This window comes from Hemiscyllium ocellatum, chromosome 25, assembly GCF_020745735.1.
Source record: "Hemiscyllium ocellatum isolate sHemOce1 chromosome 25, sHemOce1.pat.X.cur, whole genome shotgun sequence".
Classification (NCBI taxonomy): domain Eukaryota; kingdom Metazoa; phylum Chordata; class Chondrichthyes; order Orectolobiformes; family Hemiscylliidae; genus Hemiscyllium; species Hemiscyllium ocellatum.
Window position 1 is genome coordinate 13,676,148 of NC_083425.1, and position 22,960 is coordinate 13,699,107.

The 22,960-nt window shown below is 42.1% G+C and overlaps 1 protein-coding gene across 1 annotated transcript; it reads left to right on the plus strand.

Moving 5' to 3' along the window:
* Window positions 1–207: 207 nt before the first annotated feature.
* On the plus strand, window positions 208–19,677 carry gpr142 (G protein-coupled receptor 142). Its single transcript, XM_060844797.1, has 3 exons — window positions 208–238; window positions 6,103–6,267; window positions 18,893–19,677. The coding sequence occupies exons 1-3, from the start codon at window positions 208–210 to the stop codon at window positions 19,675–19,677; spliced, it is 981 nt and encodes a 326-aa protein (XP_060700780.1).
* The last annotated feature ends 3,283 nt before the right edge of the window (window positions 19,678–22,960 follow it).

Sequence of the window (22,960 nt, forward strand, 5' to 3'; positions counted from 1 at the left end):
GGTACGGGGGATATATATTGGGTCATGAATTGTGTTGGGAGTACAATTCTGCTGCTGTTGATAGCCCACAGTGCCTCACGGACGCCAAGCCTTGACTTGCAAGATCTGTTCAAGGTCTGAGCCATTGGCATAAAGATAGTGCCATACAACATAATGGAGGTTATCCCCAGTGTGAGTTGTGTGGTGATCACTCTTACCAATACCGTAATGGATGGATACATCTGCAACGGGCAGATTGGTGAGCATAAAGATAAGTTGGTTTTTCCCTTTTGTTGGTTCGCTCGTCCACTTGCCGCAGACTAGTCCAGCAGCTACGTCCTTTAAAATTTGAACAACTTAGTCCGTTGTGGTACTGCTGAGCCACTCTGGTTTGTGAACATTTAAGTCCCCCACTCAGACTGCATTTTGCACTCTTGCCACCTTCAGTGCCTCATCCAAGTGCTGTTCAACATAGGGAAGTACGGGGTTCATCAGTCAAGGGAGAATTGTATGTGGGATTCAGTAGGAGGTCTCCATGCCCTTGTTTGACCTGATGCCATGAGAATTCATTGGCCCAGTGTCAATGTTAAGGACTCTCAGAATAATTTCCTTCTGACTATACACCTCTGCTAGTCTATCCTGTCACCAGGCCACGACATATGTAGAAATGGCAATGCTGGTATCTGGGGCACTGACTGCAGAGTTTGGTTATTATTATGTCAGGCTGTTGCTTGTCTGTAGGACAACTTTCCCAGTGTTGACACAAACCCCCAGATTTGGACTAATGTGTTCCGTTTTTGTCACCTTGCTATAGGAAGGATGTTATTAAACTGGGAAGAGTGCAGAAGAAATTTACAAGGATGTTGCTGGGACTCAAGAGTCTGAGTTAGATTAGCTTAGATTACTTACAGTGTGGAAACAGGCCCTTCGGCCCAACAAGTCCACACCGATCCGCTGAAACGCAACCCACCCATTCCCCTACATTTACCCCTTCACCTAACACTACGGGCAATTTAGCATGGCCAATTCACATGACCTGCACATCTTTGGACTGTGGGAGGAAACCGGAGCACCCGGAGGAAACCCACGCAGACACGGGGAGAATGTGCAAACTCCACACAGTCAGTCCCCCGAGACGGGAATTGAACCCAGATCTCTGGCACTGTGAGGCAGCAGTGCACAGATGATCCCTGGAATGGTAGGTCTAACATACGAGGAACGGCTGAGGATCCTGGGATTGTATTCATTGGAGTTTAGAAGATTAAGGGGAAATCTAATAGAAACTTACAAGATAATACATGGTTTGGAAAGGGTGGACGCTAGGAAATTGTTTCCATTAGGCAAGGAGACTAGGACCTGTGGCACAGCCTTAGACTTAGAGGGGGTCAATTCAGAACAGAAATGCAGAGACATTTCTTCAGCCAGAGAGTGGTGGACCTGTGGAATTCATTGCCACGGAGTGCAGTGGAGGCTGGGATGCTAAACGTCTTCAAGGCAGAGATTGATAACTTCTTGATGTCACAAGGAATTAAGGGCTACGGGGAGAATGCGGGTAAGTGGAGTTGAAATGCCCATTAGCCATGATTGAATGGCGGAATGGACTCGATGGGCCGAATGACCTTACTTCCATTCCTATGTCTTATGGTCTTATGTTTGAGGCAGGTACATGAACAGCATTTAAAAGGCATTTGGACAAATACATGAATACAAAAGGAATAGAAGAATATGGGCCAAGTGCAGGGAAATGGGGTTAGCATTGATGGACATTTTGGTCAGTATGGACAAGTTTGGGCCAAAGGGCCTGTCTCCGTGCTGTAGGACTCTATGATATATTAAGAACAAAAGCGTATCTAGGTAGAGAATAGGGCCCCTCAAAGATCAGCAAGGTGGCCCTTGTGTGGAGACACAGAATATGGGGGAGATTCTAAATGAATATTTTGCATCAGTATTTAATGTGGAAAAGGATATGGAAGATATAGACTGTAGGGAAATAGATGGTGACATCTTGCAAAATGTCCAGATTACAGAGGAGGAAGTGCTGGATGTTTTGAAACAGTTAAAGGTAGATAAATCCCCAGACCTGATCAGGTGGGAAGCTAGAGAAGTGATTGCTGGGCCTCTTGCTGAGATATTTGTATCATCGATAGTCACAGGTGAGGTGCTGGAAGACTGAAGGTTGGCAAATTTGGGGCCAGTGTTTAAGAAGGGCAGTAAAGACAAGCCCAGGGAACTATAGACCGGTGAGCCTGACCTCGGTGGTGGGCAAGTTGTTGGAGGGAATCCTGAGGGACAGGATGAACATGTATTTGGAAAGGCAAGGACTGATTCAGGATAGTCAACATGGTTTTGTGTGTGGGAACTCACGTTTCACAAACTTGATTGAGTTTTTTGAAGAAGTAACAAAGAAGATTGATGAGGGCAAAGCAGTAGATGTGATCTATATGGACTTCAGTAAGCGTTCGACAAGATTCCCCAAGGGAGACTGATTAGCAAGGTTAGATCTCACGAAATACAGGGAGAACTAGCCATTTGGATACAGAACTGGCTGAAAGGTAGAAGACAGAGGGTGGTGATGGAGGGTTGTTTTTCAGACTGGAGGTCTGTGACCAGTGGAGTGCCACAAGGATCGGAGCTGGGCCCTCTACTTTTTGTCATTTACATAAATGATTTGGATGCGAGCATAAGAGGTACAGTTAGTAAGTTTGCAGATGACACCAAAATTGGAGGTGTAGTGGACAGCGAAGAGGGTTACCTCAGATTACAACAGGATCTGGACCAGATGGGCCAATGGGCTGAGAAGTGGCAGATGGAGTTTAATTCAGATAAATGCGAGGTGCTGCATTTTGGGAAAGCAAATCTTAGCAGGACTTATACACTTAATGGTATTGTCCTAGGGAGTGTTGCTGAACAAAGAGACCTTGGAGTGCAGGTTCATTGCTCCTTGAAAATGGTAGATAGGATAGTGAAGAAGGCATTTGGTATGTTTTCCTTTATTGGTCAGAGTATTGAGTACAGGAGTTGGGTGGTCATGTTGCGGCTATACAGGACATTGGTTAGGCCACTGTTGGAATTTTGCGTGCAATTCTGGTCTCCCTCCTATCAGAAAGATGTTGTGAAACTTGAAAGGGTTCAAAAAAGATTTACAAGGATGTTGCCAGAGTTGGAGGAAATGAGCTACAGGCTGGGTCTATTTTCCCTGGAACGTCGGAGGCTGAGGGGTGACCATATAGAGGTTTACATAATTATGAGGGGCATGGATAGGATAAATAGCACAAGTCTTTTCCCTGGGGTCAGGGAATCCAGAGCTAGACAGCATAGGTTTAGAGTGAGAGGGGAAAGATATAAAAGAGACCTAAGGGGCAACTTTTTCACGCAGAGGGTGGTACGTGTATGGAATGAGCTGCCAGAGGATGTGGTGGAGACTGGTACAATTGCAACATTTAAGAGACATTTGGATGAGTATATGAATATGGGATGGAGGGATATGGGCCGGGCACTGGTAGATGGGACTAGATTGGGTTGGGATATCTGGTCAGCATGGACGGGTTGGACTGATGGATCTGTTTCCATGCTGTATATCTCTATGACTCTATATTAGTAAGGAGAACTTTGCAGGATCAACAAGGTGGTGTGTGCCATTATCATGCCAGGAAACTAGGTCAATGTCAGGTTGGTTTGGCCTGGTTTAGACTCTGTAGCAGAGTGGCTTACGATGGCATTTCAGATGGCAGCTAAGAGTCAATCACATTGCTATTGGTCTGGAGTCACATGTAGATCAAGTAGGGATGGGAGATTTGCATCCGGAAGGATATTCATGAACCAGATGTCAAAATGGGCTTTTACAACAATCAATGATAGTTGTCATGGTCACCGTCACTGAGGTTAGTTTAATATTCCAGATTTATTGATGGAATTGTAATATAACAGCTGCTGTGTAAGGACTTGCACCCATTTCCTCTAACCATTAGAGCTGGACCTTTCACATACTAGTCCAGGGACATTATCACGGTGCCATCTCCCTTTATACCATGCACTATAAACAAAAATCAGTGTGCCTGGACAACTAAGTTGTAAAATTGAATGTGACTCAATGGTAACAGCCTGCATTAGAATAACCTAGAAAATGATATCTGACCCTCACCGTCTGGGGAAATTTTGATCATTTTCAGATGTACAGCGTTAACTATTCCTCAGAATTCCTCTTTTGTATTACCTTAATCATTCTAGAGATTTTGTTACTTAGTCGTTTCGCGGAAATTTTGACTTTCAAATTCTGACTGTCATCTCTTGCTCCTTAAATGGGGATCCAATCCATTGTCGATAAGATGACTTTATCTTTTGTAGACATTTTACTGTATTACTGTCACCAAAGCTTACAACAGGGATTTGCAGCTTTCACTTCCTCCTGTTGTAAGGCATCAACATTTCTACCGCAAATTTAGTGCAATTGAGACAAACATTGAAATCTAGGAGCTAATTGCACCATTGGTGACAATAATGAGGAGTTGCCTAATTCCCAGTGACTTGGATTCATACCAACATTTACAATTGCTGAGAAAACTGTCTCTGTTGCTGTTTTGCTGAATGCCTGAGAATTAATATCATTCCAATATATGGATTCCTTACTTATATAAAAAATAATGAGCCTTATTTTTGTGACTGAGCTTGGCAATTCATTATATTAAGCGATTAGTATGAAAAAGATTCTGCTCAAAGCACATCATTGCTCTAAATACATGTGGAATTTGATTGAGCGAATACCTGTCTAAATAGATTACCTGGGAGAGATTCTGGAGATGCAGCCATTTAATACACATCATGTAATGATGCAGGAAAAATAGGACATTTCCTCATTTCCTAATGTGCAGTCTTCACCTGAGTGAGCTTTGAAATTATTATTCTGACTTAATGCATTTTAAGAATTGCTCCTGCAATATTGAGTGGACTAACTTCAGTAGTAAAACCTTGTGGAGAATTTTGTTAATTAATGTCATCTGATTACAATTACACCTTACATTTATTTAGCCCCTTTAACATGATGCAGCATTACAAGACACTTCACAGGACAGTTATAGAGCAAAGTGTGACAGCCAGCTATATATAAGGAGGTCCAACAGTAAATGACTAAAATGAATTGAAGGTGTAAGTTCTTATTTTCATAAGAGGGGAAAGGTAGGAGAGGTAGAGGATTTTATAGGAACATAGAAATATATTAACAAGACTAGGTCATTCAGCCTCACCATTCAAATCAAGGCTGATATGTCACCTAACTCCATCTCCCTGCCCTGGCCATTACCCTTAATGCCTTTAGTAACAAAAACTTATCCATTTCAAATTGAAAATCCACAGCAAATCGAGCATCAACTGTCATTTGTGGAAGAGAGTTCCAAACATCTACCATCCTCTGTGTGTAGAAATACTTCCAAACATGTCTCTTTAACTGTCTGGCCCTAATGGTTAGGCTCTGCCCTTGTTCCCAACCAGTGGATCTAGTTTATCTACCCTGCCTTTTCCTGTTAATATCTAGAAGACTTTGATCAGATCATCCCTTAACCTTCTAAATTTGAGGGAAGACAGACATAATTTGTATGATCTCTCCTTAACACTTTACTCCTGAAGTCCAATAATCATTTTCATAAAACTACGTTGAGCACCCTCCAAGGTCAATATATCCTTTCTGAAGTGTGATGCTCAGATCTGCTCCCAGAACTCCAAGTTCCAGAGCATTGGACCTTGGCTGTCAGTGATGAAGCAATTGACATCTGGGAATGTACACTGGGAATATTACATCAAGAGAAAAGAACATGAGAAAAGTAGATACCTCAAAGGAGCACAAGGTGATTCGTGAGAGAGAGAGAGACAGGAAGAAGTGATAGGGAAAGATGAGAACGTGAAGGGATCTGAATTTAAAAATGGAGGCATTCCTTTAATAAATGTCATTGCAGGTCAGTAAGCACAGGAGGGATGGGTGAATGGGACTTGGTGCAACTTAGCAGAGGAGCTACAGAGACCTGGATGGCTTCATGTTTACAAATTGCAACAGTCATTAAATGCACCAACAGACTCTCCCATCTGCACAAGTTTAGAATGGAAAGGCAATACCGAATATTCTTTACTTTGCAGATCTTCTGATGCGCTTCCTGACAAAGAACATGATTGAAGAGCACAATAGAACATTCTCAGATCCTTGGCAGGAATTGGGTGAAGCGAGTGCTGAGAGATCACCATGTGTTCTGGGAGTTATCCCAGTCATTTACTATAGCGTCCTGCTCTGTCTGGGGTTACCTGGTGAGTGAAAACATCATCTCTTTCACATCAATCATTCCTGCAGTATTGAGAATTCATTCTCGTTCAAATGAACATTCGCAACTGCAATTTAGCAGTGTCACTGGTTCCGTTAAAATGAGGATAGGCTGTTCAGCAACAAAGACTTGCATTTATGTAGCCTCTGCAATATAGAGACATCTTCCAAGATTCTTTAATGAAGTAAAATTAGAAGAAATAGTCAAAAGACATTCAGGGGCAAATTAATCAGATTGTTTGACTGGCAAGAGAGTCAAGGGTTACAAGGAACAAGCTGGGGAGTTGGACATGAGATGATGTTGGATATTTTTAAACTTATAAAGAAAAATGCTTCCTTGTATTTTAAGTATAAAATTGTTTCTACTGAACAGGAAGAGGAAAACATAAATTCAAATCATCACATCAGTATTAAAAGGGAGATTTAGAAAAGAATTGCTTCTCAGCATGTGGAATCTTTTGCTGGGAAGGGATTTATAATTATAAGATTTGTGCCTTATTCTGTCCAATGAATCTGCAGCATTCTTATTAAAAGCATCAGATCAGTGCATCAACAGTGAGGTAATGATGTTCTGTGTTCCTCTAAGGCATGGTAGCATTTGTTTGCTGATGACTTTTTAAACTGATGGACATTAATGCATCATTTAAGTACTGGACTCACGTGTGCTGGAATATTAAATTTGTCTGTAAATCCAATTTATTGCAAGTGCTCCACTGAGCCAATGGCAGCACATGCGGTGAAGTCAAATCGATAGCTTGCCAAGTATAAGCCATTTGAAATAGGTCACAGATGATGTGAAGCAATAAAATAAATCAAGGCAGCAATCTCAGCCTTCAGACAAATGGATAAAACAATGAACACTACAATTCTTTCTAAAACTTTATTTTTTCTTCAGGCTGCTAAAAGCCATAATTATTGAGGCATACTTATCAACAAATATCTTGTTGGAACAACCAGTCCAAACGTTCATGAAATTAGATTTGAGACCTTACCGAGATGTCTTTGACTTGGTGGATAAGTGCTAAGGTGTCCCAAAGCACGGAACATGTATAATGGATCCAAGAATCACATTATGTTCCAGATTCGGAGAGATACATTGTTAATTTCCTTTCCTAAATCTATAATTGAATTTATATTAGCAGCTCACCTATGTAAGACCTCAGACCCGACCAAGATTAATGAAGAATGAGCTCCATTTAATGATTCACTGTATTATAATAGATTCCAATCTACAGCTGGAGCAAAACATCAATTGTGTTGCAATTCAAGACTATAATATAGATATACAATAAGATAATGTATGTACAACTATTTAACTGATCAATTCAGTTCCAATTTAATCCTTTCTTGCTGAGATAGCTAACTCCCTCTGGCTGAAGCAACATGTGCCCTTTTTTCAATCGTTTTTCAGTTCATTCTTGGGGTCGACTTTGGTTGTTAAATTATTTTCTGATTCTTTAATCCAAAATATCTAATGGGACTTTTTGAGATTTTTCTTTAAAGCATGGAGTGAAGCCCATTCTGACTTGCTGACATAGTCTAGGTTTATGGAGCCCTAACCCTCAAGCTTTCTCTTAGCTTGCACCTTCCCCCATGCATTTGTGATTCCCTTGTAACATTACATCCTTAATCTTTTATTGACAGAGGGAGAAGTGGAGCAACTGGCCCATTTCACATTCCCATCTCTCTCTCACCATAATTAGCAACTCCTTTCTCTTTTGTTCGGATACCCGCACAGTCTCTTTCACTCACTCCCCCTCTCCCTCGGTCAACAGCATGAAAACTAGCATTTTTGGTTCTGAAGAAGAGTCAAATTGGACTCCAAATACTAACTCTGTTTCTCTCTCCACAGATGCTGAGTTTCTACACTAATTTCTACTTTTATTTCAGATTTGTAGCAGCTGCAATACTTTGCTTTTATACTACTTTCATGTTCAATCCCTCTCATGCTAAAGAATAGAATACCATTACACCATAAGACCATAAGATATAGGAGTGGAAGTAAGGCCATTTGGCCCAGCGAGTCCACTCCACCATTCAATCATGGCTAATGGGCATTTCAACTCCACTTACCTGCATTCTCCCCGTAGCCCTTAATTCCTTGTGACATCAAGAATTTATCAATCTCTGCCTTAAAAATATTTAGCATCCCGGCCTCCACTGCACTCTGCGGCAATGAATTCCACAGGCCCACCACTCTCTGGCTGAAGAAATGTCTCCGCATTTCTGTTCTGAATTTACCCCCTCTAATTCTAAGGCTGTGTCCACGGGTCCTAGTCTCCTCACCTAATGAAACAATTTCCTAGTGTCCACCCTTTCCAAACCATGTATTATCTTGTAAGTTTCTATTAGATCTCCCCTTAATCTTCTAAACGCCAATGTATACAATCCCAGGATCCTCAGCCGTTCCTCGTATGTTAGACCTACCATTCCAGGGATCATCTGTGTGAATCTCAGCTGGACACGCTCCAGTGCCAGTATGTCCTTCCTGAGGTGTGGGGACCAAAACTGGACACAGTACTCCAAATGGGGCCTAACCAGAGCTTTATAAAGTCTCAGTAGCACAACGGTGCTTTTATCTTCCAACCCTCTTGAGATAAATGACAACATTGAATTCGTTTTCTTAATCACGGACTTAACCTGCATGTTTACCTTTAGAGAATCCTCAACGAGTACTCCCAGATCCCTTGATTCCATGCTGCACCTGCATCCTAACTAATGATGACTCATTAACCAGAATATCTAAATCCCATTGCAACTCAGAAGTCGTTCTTCATTAAAGTAATACTTTGCTTTTTTCTATTCTTCCTGCCAAAGTAAATTTCACACTTTCCCTCATTATATTTCAACTGCCCACTCACTCAAACCTATCTATCTCCATCTGCAAACTCCTTGTGCCTTTCTTCTCAACATATCTTCCTACCTCTAATAAAAACTGCAAGTGCTGGAGAAACTCAGCAGTTCTGGTAGCATCTGTGGTGAGAGAAACAGAGTTAATGTTTCGTGTCCAATGATACTTCTTCAGAACTTTTACTTTCCTCCCCATCTTGGTGTTTTCTGTGCATTTAGCTGCCATGCTTTCACTCCCCTCCTCCCGGCCATTGACATAAATTGTAAGAAGTTATGCCCCAAACAGACAGCTGTGGGATGCTACTTATTACCCCCTGCCAAATCAAGCAAAATCCCAAAGCCAGCGAGCCAATCTTCTACCCATGCCCAAGTGTTCCCTTTACATCATACACTTGTATTTTCCACAACAGTGTTCTATCTTATCAAATGGTCTTCAGGAAATCCAAGCATAGAAGGTCTACAGGTTTCCCTTTATCCTTTATCAAGATGGCAGCTGAGTTAAAGCACAATGTCCAGGTTCTTTAGCCCAGGAGCTCGGAGCTCATCTACTCTGCCCATTTTACTTTGTTTTCTTTCTATGCTTTTTCTTAATGTTTCCATTTATTATGGTACCTTACCTTCTTTTAACAACTTCAGTAGAAGGTGTCTTCTCCCGACCCAGGCTCAGCAATAAAGTGGCTTCCAACAGTCCAGAATGGCAGTATAGGCTTGGTACCTGGTGTGATGGTCTCACAGTGTGGTGATCTCTCAGTGTGTCAGTCTCTTGGTGTAGCAATGTCTCAGTCCCTCGGTGTGGCAGTCTCCCAGTATGTCGGTCTCTTGGTGTAGCTGTGTCTCAGTGTGGCAGTCTCCCGGTGTGGTGGCGTTATCCAGGAGGATTGGTGACGGCCTGATTGGTGGTGTTGTTGCAGTGTAATGTTCTAGTCCCAGCATGGACATCTCACCTCAGGGTGGCAGGGCAGTCTCAGCTCAACCAGATGTGGTGGTCTCAGCCTGGTCCAACTGGTGAGGTGGTCTCAGCCTGGTCCAGCCAGGCCTGGTGGTCTCAGCCCACACTGGCCCGTCCCAATGTGGTGGTCTCACCCTGGTCCAACCCAGCGTGATGGTCTCAGCCCACACTGGCCTGATCCAGTGTAGTGGTCTCGGCAAGGCCCAGCGTGTTGGTCTTAGCCCAGTTCAGCTCGGTATGATGGTCTTGGCCCAAATGGGCTCAACGTGGTTGTCTTGGTCCGGCCCAGCCCAGCATGGTGGTCTCGGTGTGGCCAGGCCCAGCATGGTGGTCTCGGTGCGGCCAGGCCCTGTTTTCCAGTGTATCCTGACCGCAGGAGCTGTTCATTAAACTGTGTTGAGCTTTTACTTTTTTTTTCCTTCTTATTTCTGACTTCTGTCATCAATTCAGAGACCATGGTGTGGTGCCATATAAAACTTTTCACTGTATTTTTGCAAAACTACACATGACAATAAATTGCTATTCTATTCTATTATTGCTATTCTACTCACAGTGCATATCAATCCATCAAAGAATTCCAACAAATTGGTTAAACATGATTTCCCCTTGAAGAAACCATGTTAATAACTCTTTCCAACTACTGTGAGATTTTCTAAGCCATAACCTCTTAAAGATTGATTCTAACACAGCTGTGATCTCTCTTTTTTTCAACAAGAGAGTGAGTGCTCACAAATGTTTCTTCTCCAGATTATAACACTTTGGTCTTTGTTGTTCACTTCAACTCCAAAATCAGGTCAATGATGAGAAACAACTGTCACTTTTTCAGCCTTTAAGTACCCACTGGCTACAACGATCTAGCTGTGATCATGAGCTTTTAATGTCCTCTGGCTGTGACCATGACATGCTGTCTTGGGTTAAACATCCCTGACAGTTTGAAATGGAGTGAATGCAGTCCTACCTGTTAGCCCATGTAAGATTTACCACCAAGACTGGATTCTTGATTAGATAAATGTCTTGGAGTTCATTTTAACAACATTAATAACGCATATTGCAATAATATCACAGAATTGCACATTGTCCAGGTTCTGTGCTTACTGATAGTGTTGTACATAACATACACACAATTAACTGAACGAACACATTGCACTGACCCCAATGCTTTGGAACAGTGACTAAGGGTGAGGATGGTTACCTTTATACCAAATATCACATGTCGGGATGTCATGTAACTGTCTTAAAGGTACACTGCCTACCTGGTCTGGGATCTATACAGTAACAAATCAATCATCAACCAGTCAAAGCTGATTGGCAAGGACCCAAGAGGTGACAATAAAAAATTAAGACACAGATAGCAAGACATTGATGAGTACATTGTGGCACTTTATCTGCCTGGCCTGGAGTCCATCTGAGTTGATAGAATCTTTCGACAGAAGACACTGATCAGACTCACTGTTAACTCAAAAACAGTGAAGAGACTCCCCATTTCTGTTGCCAATATAATGTCTGTAAACTACAGAATAAGGCAGCCGGTTGGTTAGTGAACAATCAGCTTTAAAATTACATATACTCACAGAAACTGTCAGCCAAACGAGTTTGTACTCAATGTAATCCCTGCTCATTACATCAACTTTATCCTAGTCTTTTGGTGATATTATTCTGGTCCCGTCCTTTTTCATAGATACTCCTAGAATCCCTACAGTGTGAAACAGGCCATTTGGCCCAACAAGTCTACACAGACCCTCTGAAGAGTAACCCACCCAGATCCCAGCCACTCTAATTTACCCCTGACTAATGCACCTACCCCACATATCCCTGAACCCTGGAGGCAATTTAGGATGGCCAATTCACCCTAACTGCACATCTTTGCATTGTGGGAGTGAGCAATTCCTATTTCTTTGGTTCTATTGTATATACTGCTGTGCTCATTTTCTTTTGAAAGAGTTTAAGCAATTTGCCTCATTCATGTTCCAGATGATGGTCAATTTGTCGTGTTTTCCTTCATTCATATTCAGTCTTGGGAATAGAGCTAAAACAAGTATACAAAGACAAACAAGCATTTTCCTTTTTTCTCTCTCCCTCTCTCTATTATACTCAATAGCATTGAAATGGAGATAATGTTGACACCAAAGAGTGGTTTCTGTAAAAAAATGTATGGTTCTGCCCTGTCTCTTTAAAGTGCAAAAAAAGTTACATTACAGTTTACAGCAAGTTCCCAGTAAAATTACAGATGCTTAATGACATTGGATGAAATTACTATTCCTCAAGATGTACTAGTCTCGATATTGCTCAACTAAATTTAGATCTATCTCTTGTGTGTTTAAACAAATCAGTTGTTGTTTGTTCAAATTGCACTCTGGACCAATGGAACTTCTGACTCAAACAAACAGAAGATTTCTAAATGACCTTTGCAGGATGACATATATTTCATTGGTTAATGTTAAATTTCAGGCAGTACAGAATAAGGTGCTACTAACATGACCCATTTAAAAAGGCAATAATATTTCCAAAGAGTGTCTTTTATGAATTCACAGATTACAAACCAAAATGCAGAGGAAAGTCATCTCAACAAAGTGGCCAGCATTTGTAGAAACGATTATTAACAGTGTATAAAGCATTAGCTAATACTCAGGGAAATTATTTCCTAAGTAACTTCTATTTCTTTGGTTCCACTATGTAAACTTTTGCACAAATTGAATTTTTGAGACCAAACTTTTAACCATAAAGTAGGGGAGGTCAACCTTTACATCCAAATAATATTGGCATAGGCACTGAAGCCCATGTTGAGTCTTTGGAACTGCTGAACCACCAACAATGACCCTGACATTGATTACTGTCTGTGGTTTTGAATTCAACAGGGAATGGCTGTTCCAGTCTTTCTTCCATTATTTCTGTAGGTTAAAAAGAAATGAGCAATTGTGATGAAGAGTCATATTCACCGTACAACGTACATGGAAAGTGAAGGATTTGGAGTAAAAGGGGAGTGAAATCAATTTTTATACAGAATAATTTTCGTATGAAAAGCTACAGAATCTAGGACCAAAGGTCAGGAGTCGGTTCTTGATGAGATAGGCCATTACATGAATATATTAGGCATATTTACGAAATGGTGAAGCCACGCTGCTGACTTTAAGTTCCACTGTTAGCCGAAAATTGCATTTCCGATGAGGAACTAAAGGCATCTGAGTTATGTTCTTACAGAATTCAACATCAATAGTGGTCACATTAATGCATCAGAGTGTCAAGTTTGGTCTTGTTGGATTGTGTCTGCATGAGACTGATCTTCATTCTTTGCTGTTGAGTCCACATAGAGTCATAGGGTCTTACAGCACAAAAACAAACCTTTCTGTCCATGCTGACCAGATTTCCTAAATGAAACTAGTCCCATTTGCCTGCATTACATCCATATCCCTCTAAACCTTTCCTATTTATGTACCTGCCCAAATGCCTTTTAAATGCTGTAATTGTACCCGCCTGTACCACTTCCTTTGGCAGCTTGTTCCATACACGCACCACCCTCTAAATGGAAATGTTGCCCCTCAGGTCCCTTTTAAATCTTCCCACTCTTACCTCAAACCTCTGCCCTGTAGTTTTGGACTCCCTATCCTTGAAAAAAGACCATGGCTATTCATCTTTTCCATGCCCCTCATGATATCATAAATCTCTATAAGGTCACCCCTCAGCCTCCAACACTCCAGGTAAAACAGTCCCAGCCTATCCAGCCTTTCCTTATAACTCAAACTTCCAGTCCTGGATGCATCCTAGTAATTTCTTTTTGGTAACCTTTCAAGATTAGCAATATCTTTTCTATACCAGGGCAACCAGAATTGGTTGCAGTATTCTATGCAGTACTGGCCTCACCAATGTCTTGTGCTTTTGCAACATCAGTGAGAGAGCCATAAAACCAAGGAAATAGTCAGAAATCACATGGCAATTTCCACACATTTAGCTTCTGCTGCAATATCTTCAGGTTATACATGGTGAAAGGAGTTTTATTCTGAGGAAGAAATATTTCTCGACTTGCCCTCTTTCACAGATGACAATGTTTAGTTTTATATTCTCACCACCTTAGTTTTTTTAAGCCGTCTCAATGACTTGTTGAATTCCTGCTGTTTACAATGCTCCACCAAGACACTCAAGCCAGAAAGGCTCAAGGACGTCACTAGTGTTGAAATGTTCATAGTTTTTCTCTCTGCAGACCTGCTGAGTCTCTCCTGTGATTTTTGTTTTCGTTCCAGAAAAGTACAAGCTAATTCCACACTCTGTGTAGTAGTTGATATGGTGTAGGGCTGTGGCAGTACAGCTGGCCTCAATGTCCCTGATCTATCTGCTTTCTGGGAACCACATGCTTGTGATAGTCAGTTGGGGATGGGCTTGTGTTCAAGAGTGAAAGTTGCAACTGTAGCTTAGTTTGCACAAACTTAAGGCCAGACCTTTGGAGGAGTGGGCCCAGAGAAGATTTACCAGGATGTTGCCTGGGTTTGGAGCATATTAGCTACGAAGAGAGTCTCGATAGGCTCGCATTGTTTTCTTTAACGCAGAGAAGGCTGAAGGGGGAGCCTGACTGAGGTCTACAAAGCTTCTAAAGGGCACACACAAGGTGGATAGGAAGCAGCTTATCCCCATAATTGAAAGGGTCAATAATGAGGGCCAGGTTTAGAGGAAAACCCTCTTTCAAGTTTAGCAACATCCTTTCTATACCAGGGTGACCAAGAGGGTGGTGGGATGAGGAATGCACTTCCTAGGAGGCAGGAAACCACACAGTCTTAAGATATGGATAAGCACTTAAAATGTCATAGCATTCAAGGCCAAGGGTCAAGTGCCGGAAAGTGGGGTTGGTATGGATAGATCAGTGCAGATTCGATGGGCCAAAGAACCTCTTCTCTGCTGTATTACTCTCTAAGTCTATAAGATGTTTTTAAGAATTGGAAAAAAAAAGGAAACTTAAGTTGTAAGTGAGTTAAAAGAAAATACTTTGTTGGACTGAAATTAAAGAAAGGCGGCACACTGGTTAGCACGGCTGCCTCACAACACCAGGGACCTGGTTTCGATTCTAGCCTCGGACAACTGTCTGTGTGGAGTTTGCACATCCTCCCCGTGTCTGCATGGATTTCCTCTGGGTGCTCTGTTTCCTCCCACAATCCAAAGATGTGCAGGTTAGGTGAACTGGCCATGCTAAATTGCCCGTAGTGCTCAGGGATATGTAGGTTAGGTGCATTAGGGGTAAATGTAGAGGAATAGGGGAGGACAATGGCTCTGGGGAGGGTCGGTGTGGACTTGTTAGGCTTAATGGCCTGTTTCTACACTGTAGGGGTTCCATGAAAAATACCGTAGATGCTGAAATTGAATATAAAAATGCTGGAGAAACTCAACAGGTCTTAACTTCACCTCGACTTGCACAATGGGGTCTACACTGGGTACTTTCTGAGATTCACTAAACATATGTGATCTTAGGTTCCAGATTTTGAAGAGATGCCAGATTAATACCATTGGGTCAGTCAGCAGACATGTCAAACTGTCTTTATGTAATTGTACCATGTTTGACAGCTTCAAGTGAGATGTCCGTGTGACAGGGGAATGACTAGATTTTTAAATCTGTATAGATGTACATGGCTATGGAAATTCCAGCAGACCTAAATTTCAAACAAAATGCTGTCTGACATTAATATCAAGAACAATTATTTCCATCTACATGATATCTTCAACATAGCAAACCTTCCAAAGAGCTTCAGACAAAATTGTCAGACAAATCTTGACATTGAATCGCACAGAGGGAAATAAAGACAGCTGACCAAAGGTTTGGTGAGAAGCTTTAAGGAATATCTAGGAGGACTAAAAGGCACTGTCATTAAGGGAGAGAATTCCAGAGTTTAGGGGAGTACTTCCCAAGTCTTATCATACTGTCACCCCATTTCAAGCCTTGGAAGTTATCAGTGAGATCTATGAGCCCAGCTGGGCATGTGGTGAGGGGGCTGTGAGAGTGGGGGCCTGTTTGGGGAGAGCAGCTGTTATAATTCATTCGCAGCTCTGACTGAAGCTACTGCATCCTCAGAACCCACGACCCCTAAATTTCAGCTTGTGAGTGCACTCGGGGCCCCATCCACCATCTCCCCCATCCCCCCACTTTAGGGATTCCTGGTTTGGGGCCTAGATGGCACTGGAGCCAAAATGGTAATTGGGAGTGTGAAAGAGGCGAGAACTGGATGAAGAGCGCCATTGATTTCTACAACAATTCTATATTACGACAGATCAAGGGGGTTAAACTGGCAAAATAGCCAATCTTTCACATGTTCTTTTCTGTTTTCCATTCACGTGGAAGGTATTGTCAAGATTTTTAACTGTGACCCACATAAATGTGAGGTGAGGAAACAAATCTCCAAAAAGACTTGAAAATATTGTTTTTGCAAACTCCAATGAGAAGGAGGTCAGGACAGTGAAAAGAATTGACTGACAATTCTCTTCAAGCCCGGTTCACATGGTTGGTGTCGCGCAATTTCAGCCCCTGTGTGGCTTACAGGTGATAGTATGGCATGGTGCCACCTGCAGCACCTGAACTGCCCTGTGCTCCTTGTTCCTGTGTTGATCTTTTTCTTGTCCATTCATTCCCCCAAATCCACTGGAGCGTAGATCTGCCAAATCTACAATGCAATAGTGAAATATTTTTTTTTATGGGTTTGGTTCTCTCCATCACACACTCTGAAATGCTAATCTTTCCAGCTTATCATTTGCTTCTTTTTACAAAAAGATGTGAAAACTGAAATTTTTTAACTGAAATTTGCTACAGTTAACTAAATGGAAACAATCAATTAATCACTATGCACCTAACACAATGACATTTAATACTTTTTAAGCAGCTGCAAGCTATTTGGTTGGTACAATCCACTAAATCCTGATTTTCCATGACTGTAGAGGAATTTGAATTATATAAAAGGAGGCCACTTGGACCATTATAATTGTGCTAGCTCCTGAAATAGCTATTTAGTCCTAACTACTTGCTCAGGTACATAATAATCCGGCATATTTTTCTTTCCAAATAGACAGTTACATGAGGATTAACTTTAAGTCCAACACGTGAATAATCATTTTGTTTATTTCTTATCATAAAGTCATCAGTCTTAATGTTTAGAATGGTGCTACTACAGGGAGGCAATAGACCAGTGAAATTACTGCTGGACTGTTATTCCAGGTAATAATCTGGGGATCCAGGTTCAAATCCTACCACAGCAGATGGTCAAATATGAATTCAATAAATATCTGGAATTAAGAGTCTAATGATGACCATGTGTTGATTCTCGGGGGAGGAACAGAATTCACTAATGTCCTTTGGGGAAGGAAACTGCCATCCTTACTAGACCTACCCACTCCACCCTCCTCATCACCCTATCACCTTCACCTCCATCCTCATCTACCTATCACACTCCCAGCTGCACCCTCCTCCCATTTATCTCTGGGCCCCCTTTGCCCACAAGCCTCATTCCTGATGAACAGCTTATGCTTAAAACGTTAATTCCCCTGCTCCCTGAATGCTGCCTGATCTGCTGTGCTTTACCAGCACCACTCTCTTGACTCTGATTTCCAGCATCTGCAGTCCTCACTTTCTCCATGTAACTCCAAACCCACAGTAATGTGATTGACTCTTAACTGCCTTCTGGGCAATTGGGGATAGGCAATGAATACTGGCCCAGCTAGTGACCATCCTCATTCCAAGAATGATTTTTTTTTAAACTAAGTTTATCTAAGGTAGGCATGGAGGGAGAATCCATTGCCTGTAAAGAGAAATGGTGTAGGAATTAATGGTGAAAGAGTGAGGTTGGTAACTTTCTCAATATCTTTAGGAGGAGCAATAATCATTTGTAAGCAACTCTCCCATTGAAGATAAAAGGAATGGAATAAAGTCACTGGCAGTGTACACAAAGCGTAGATTGGGGAAAGAGCAGAACTAATGGAATAAAATGCTTATTGAGTGCACTCTTATTTTTTATTTGAAATAAATACTGTTGTATATTTCCAGTTAGTAGTAGAAAATATTTTTTCAATTCAGATTCACAGAATAGATGTGCATCTTAACTTATCGAAGAACCAAGTCACATTTTGAATGGAATAAAGTCACCTCCTTTCGTCCAACAGTTACTTTGGGTTTGTTTTGCAATCACGAAAATTCTTGCATTTCAAGCTGTAGTACCAAGACGTTGACTACAAGGTAATTATTCTGAAGCTAGTAACTCACTCAGGCAGCTCTGCTTAGAGGGGTAGAATTAATCTTCAGCCAGGCATTGATAATGGGCTGCAGGAGCACTTCCACAGTGGAGACATTTATCAGATGCCTAGTGACAGTCACTGACTGAATTAATTGCACACCTCAGCATGGCAGATGTAATAGATGACTTGGATGGTATTGGTGCAGGTTGTAAATTAAAGAGGATGAACACCAGAAAGGGCAGAAAGTGACTGCAAGGGAAGAAAAACGTACATTAGAAATGATGAGGCTGGAAAGCACATTCTGAAAAGGATGAAAGCTCATAAATTTTGAATGAAAATGGCAATTGGTTGGTACTGAGAGCAGTTTGCAGTTGGTAAGTATGCAATTGGAGTTGAATGGAACTGAATAAGTGACAATATTGAAGTTTAAAATCCCTTACTTAAAATCTGTTGCCCTTGCAGTTTGGTAATGCCTGGAGTATACTGAGTGATTGCCCATGACCTTTTAATGTCTATTCCAAGGTGATATAATGCCAGCTTATTACATACCAATGGCATCATCTGCTCTATTACACAAAGTGCAGAATCATTTGCTAACATGTTGTTTTTGCTTTCAGTAAACATCCTGAATGTAATCGTCCTCTCACGACTGGCCAACAAGACACAGAAATCCTCTTATTGCTACCTCCTGGCCCTCTCAGCTTCAGACATCCTCACTCAGTTTTTCATCATATTTGTCGGCTTCATTTTGGAGACAGCCATTCTTCACCGAGAGATCCCAGCTACAATGGTGCATACCGTCAGCATCCTGGAGTTTGCCGCCAACCATGCCTCCATCTGGATCACAGTGCCAATGACAATTGACCGTTATTTTGCTCTGTGCCACCCGCTGAAATATCGCATGGTGTCATACCCTGAACGCACTCAGAAAATAATAGCAACTGTCTTTGTCCTGTCCTTAATCACAGGTGTGCCATTTTACTGGTGGTCTGATCTCTGGCGAGTGAGTAACCCACCCACCGCTCTCGATCAAGTACTAATATGGATGCACTGTTTCATTATATACTTTATTCCATGCACAGTATTTCTGATTGTCAATTCACTGATCATCTACAAACTGAAAAAGAAGAGAGCACTGACAAGTCGTTCAGGTAAAACCACAGCCATTCTTCTCGCAGTTACTACCGTCTTTGTCATCCTATGGGCACCTCGGACCATTGTCATTATTTACCATCTGTATGTTGCATCTGTCAACAAGAACTGGAAGGTTCATCTGATGCTGGATTTGGCCAACATGTTGGCACTGATGAGCACTGCAGTCAACTTTTTTCTGTACTGCTTTGTGAGCAAGCGATTTCGCACCACAGTGAAAGAGGTCATCCAGTCGCTCTGTAAACAGTGAGGGGCACACAACCCTTCTGTCACAATTGTAATCCATGAGCAAACTTGGGAAGATGACTTACTTTGAAATTGAAGACTTTACAAAAGATGATGAAGGTGTATTTAAACTGATAAACAATGCTTTAAGATAAAGTATTGTAACAAGTGGATGGTTGCATGTTAATCAAAACAAAAATCACTGTTACATTTTAAAACTTCTCCATTGCTATATGCCTTCTAGGAGGAGGGGAAGCTGAGTGAATTTTTGCACAGGGAGAAAGTGAGCACCGCAGATGCTGGAGATCAGAGTCAAGAGTATGGTGCTGGAAAAGCACAGAAGGTCAGGCAGCATCCGAGGAGCAGGAGAATCAATGTTTTGGGCATAAGCCCTTCATCAGGAATTGAATTTTCCCACATCCCATTTTGTAACTGACTGTCAGCTTGCATGCAACCAATATATTTTGGCAGATGTTTAACTTATGGAATAAGTTACATGAATCTAATCAGAATTTTAATGGTTTCCCCCACTTTATTGAAGTGCCATTGCTAATAAAACTGAAAGTTGAGAAATCCCAGTTCTTCAAAAGAAGCTTGCATGAGTCTTTGCATGCCAAATTATCTCCCAAGGCACTTAATTAACAATCACACTGTTGATAGTGTCATAGCTTCGTGGTAAAGTAGGACGAAAACTGAACTGAATTACATTTAGCAAACAGATTGGCTGCAAAGTTTTTTGGTGTGTTCCCAAGGAAGCAAGATAAGCCCAGAAGAGAGAAAGCTGGAGGAAGTTATGTTCATAGGGTTAGTTGAAAGAGAATGGGAGGAGCTTTGTGTGAAGCATAAGCACTGACATAGACCATTTAACCTGAATGTCCAATTTCTGTTATGTACATTTGTTGTAGTTTATGCAAACATCTCTTCAAGAGTCCTCCTGGTCAACAAAGATGAATAAAAGACAAAAGTTCTAAAAACTGAATGTCTTTTCCTTGGTGAGTAACTCTTTATCGTTCAAAGCACTGACATGATCTGCTAGCCTTTTAAGACAGCTCGGTGTTACCATTGCGATTAATGGTCTGAATGTCTTTGTGAACATCGCACTGTACAACTTGGATCTGCAGTCCAGCTGCACACATTTGGGAATGCAGTCCCAAGAGTGCCACTTGCCTCACAGTCTTTGGAGATAAGATTCCCACTCCTCGCTGGACAGGAAATTCCAGCCTCTGAGATCAACTGGCCAATTTGATTGGCCAGGAGATCTGATCCTGGATTTTTGCCAGTGGTGGTGGCCACTCCTTAGACTACAAAACAGTCCCTTGAACCAAAAGTGCCAGAGCCCATGGGATAATTCTCTCCCTTCCAGGCAAAGTGGGATAAGGATTGGTGCAAACAGAAGCCATTTGGAGGGGAGCAGGCCTGTCTGCATATTCTAACCTCCACGGTAAAGATGGTGGTGGCCATAATTGGTGCAGCTATTGCTAAGGCCAAGCCTAGAGGCTGGGGCTGAAGCCATTGGCGCTGAATCCCCTGTGACACATCCCACCACTGTTATCCTGTCATCATTGGATAGTCCTTGTTGGCCTACAGCACCCCAGGCTTTGTTTTGGTGACTCAAAGGCAGATTGCACAGCAGGATGACTTAAACACTGGCATCATGAATCATGAAGACCCTTGTGATTTGCTGCCAGGGTTTCCTACCTATTGCACATTGACCGAATGGACAGTGTGCAATTTTGCAGCTAGGGTGGCAATTAGCACCTGCTCTGGGCTTACAGTGCTGGAGACAAACAAAAACGACAGATGCTGAAATCCAAGATGGACAATTTGGCTTGCTGTGTTTTTCCATCTTCTTACTTGTCCACTCTGGATTTACAGTGTGGCACCAGTGGATGGCAGGTTTGGGTGTGGATGATTTTACTGGATCATGGGCAATGTGTAACACTGTTCTTCACTGAGCTCAAGTTTACATTGGAGAAATTGAATAATCTGACCCAATGTGACCTCTGCTCTTCCTCCCTCCCTTGTCCTGACCTGCATCATCCCTGTTCATCTCCAAGTCATGCTTTTTGGTGGGGTGACAATGTCTCTGCCTCTGGGTCAGGAGCTCAGGGTTAAAGTCCCACCCTACTCAGGAGGCATGCAATAAAATCCCTGACCAAGTTTATTAGAAAGTATGTGTAGTCCCAGGGGAATGGCTGCTAATGCAGCTGTGATTGGGAGTCACTGGTTTGTGCCGAAGTCAGCAGAAACACCTTCCGCTCCTACCACACAATTCTGAAGTTTTTGCATCTTTACCGAAAGCTGCAAACATATGTCCAATCAAAGCAACAGCCAGAGGAAATCAAACAGCAACTAATCAGCAAGTACTTGATGCTCCCTTGAAACATTCTGTCATTTGGTCTGTTACTTCTTGCTGCTGAACCTATTTTCAGACTTGGATGTTGTGGGAGGGTGTCAAATAGAGCAGTGGGCTGTCAGCTGACATACTGTTCTCAAGACATTGGTTGCACATTAATTAGCATCATGATCTGCTCTGCATCAACTTATTATCTGCTAACATCCTCATGAAGGTGGCATACAGTGTGGTGTTCTATACAAGTGTGTGTCAAAATCACCCTTCTGGAGCTTTAACATGACAAAACAAATTGGTGCATACCATTCTAATTTCTCACCACCCAAGTCTGATTCTTTCTCTGAGGTAGTTGAATTAAGGGCTTGGGAAGAGATAACACATCAGGGTTAACATTCAGAGAATCATAGAATCCCTACAGTGTGGAAAAAGGCTGTTACGCCCATCAAGTCTGCACCAACCCACCAGAGAGCATCCCACCCAGACCTACACACCATCCCAATCCCTCTAACCACACATTTATCATGTATAATCCACCTAACCTAAAATCACTGAACGATACAGAGCAATTTAGCATGGCCAATCCACCTGACCTGCACATTATTGGACGACGGAAGAAAACCAGAGCACCCAGAGGAAACCCACACAGACACAGGGAGAATGTGCAAACTCCACACAGACGGTCACCCCGGCTGGAATCAATTCTGGGTCCCTGGTGCATGAGGCGGCACTGAGCCATTGTGCCAACCCAAGCTACACTGGATTACCATCTGTGTGGATTGCATTGGGTAGGTGTAGAGTAAGGAGGTCGGGACCCCAGCTCTGCAAGCAATGAACCGTCCAGCACTCACTCTGATGGCGAATGTGTGAACACTAGCCACATGGATGACAGACTGGAGGCTTGCTGCTCTTGCTGAAACGTGATTCAGCCACTGTCAGGAGAAGTAACAAGAAAATT

Excerpts from the sequence above, each read along its gene's own strand:
- gpr142 (XM_060844797.1), top strand. The coding sequence starts at position 208 with ATGGATGGATACATCTGCAACGGGCAGATTG. Across the intron at positions 239-6,102 it reads CATCTGCAACGGGCAGATTG|ATCTTCTGATGCGCTTCCTG; the intron begins GTGAGCATAAAG and ends TTTACTTTGCAG. Across the intron at positions 6,268-18,892 it reads GCTCTGTCTGGGGTTACCTG|TAAACATCCTGAATGTAATC; the intron begins GTGAGTGAAAAC and ends TTTTGCTTTCAG.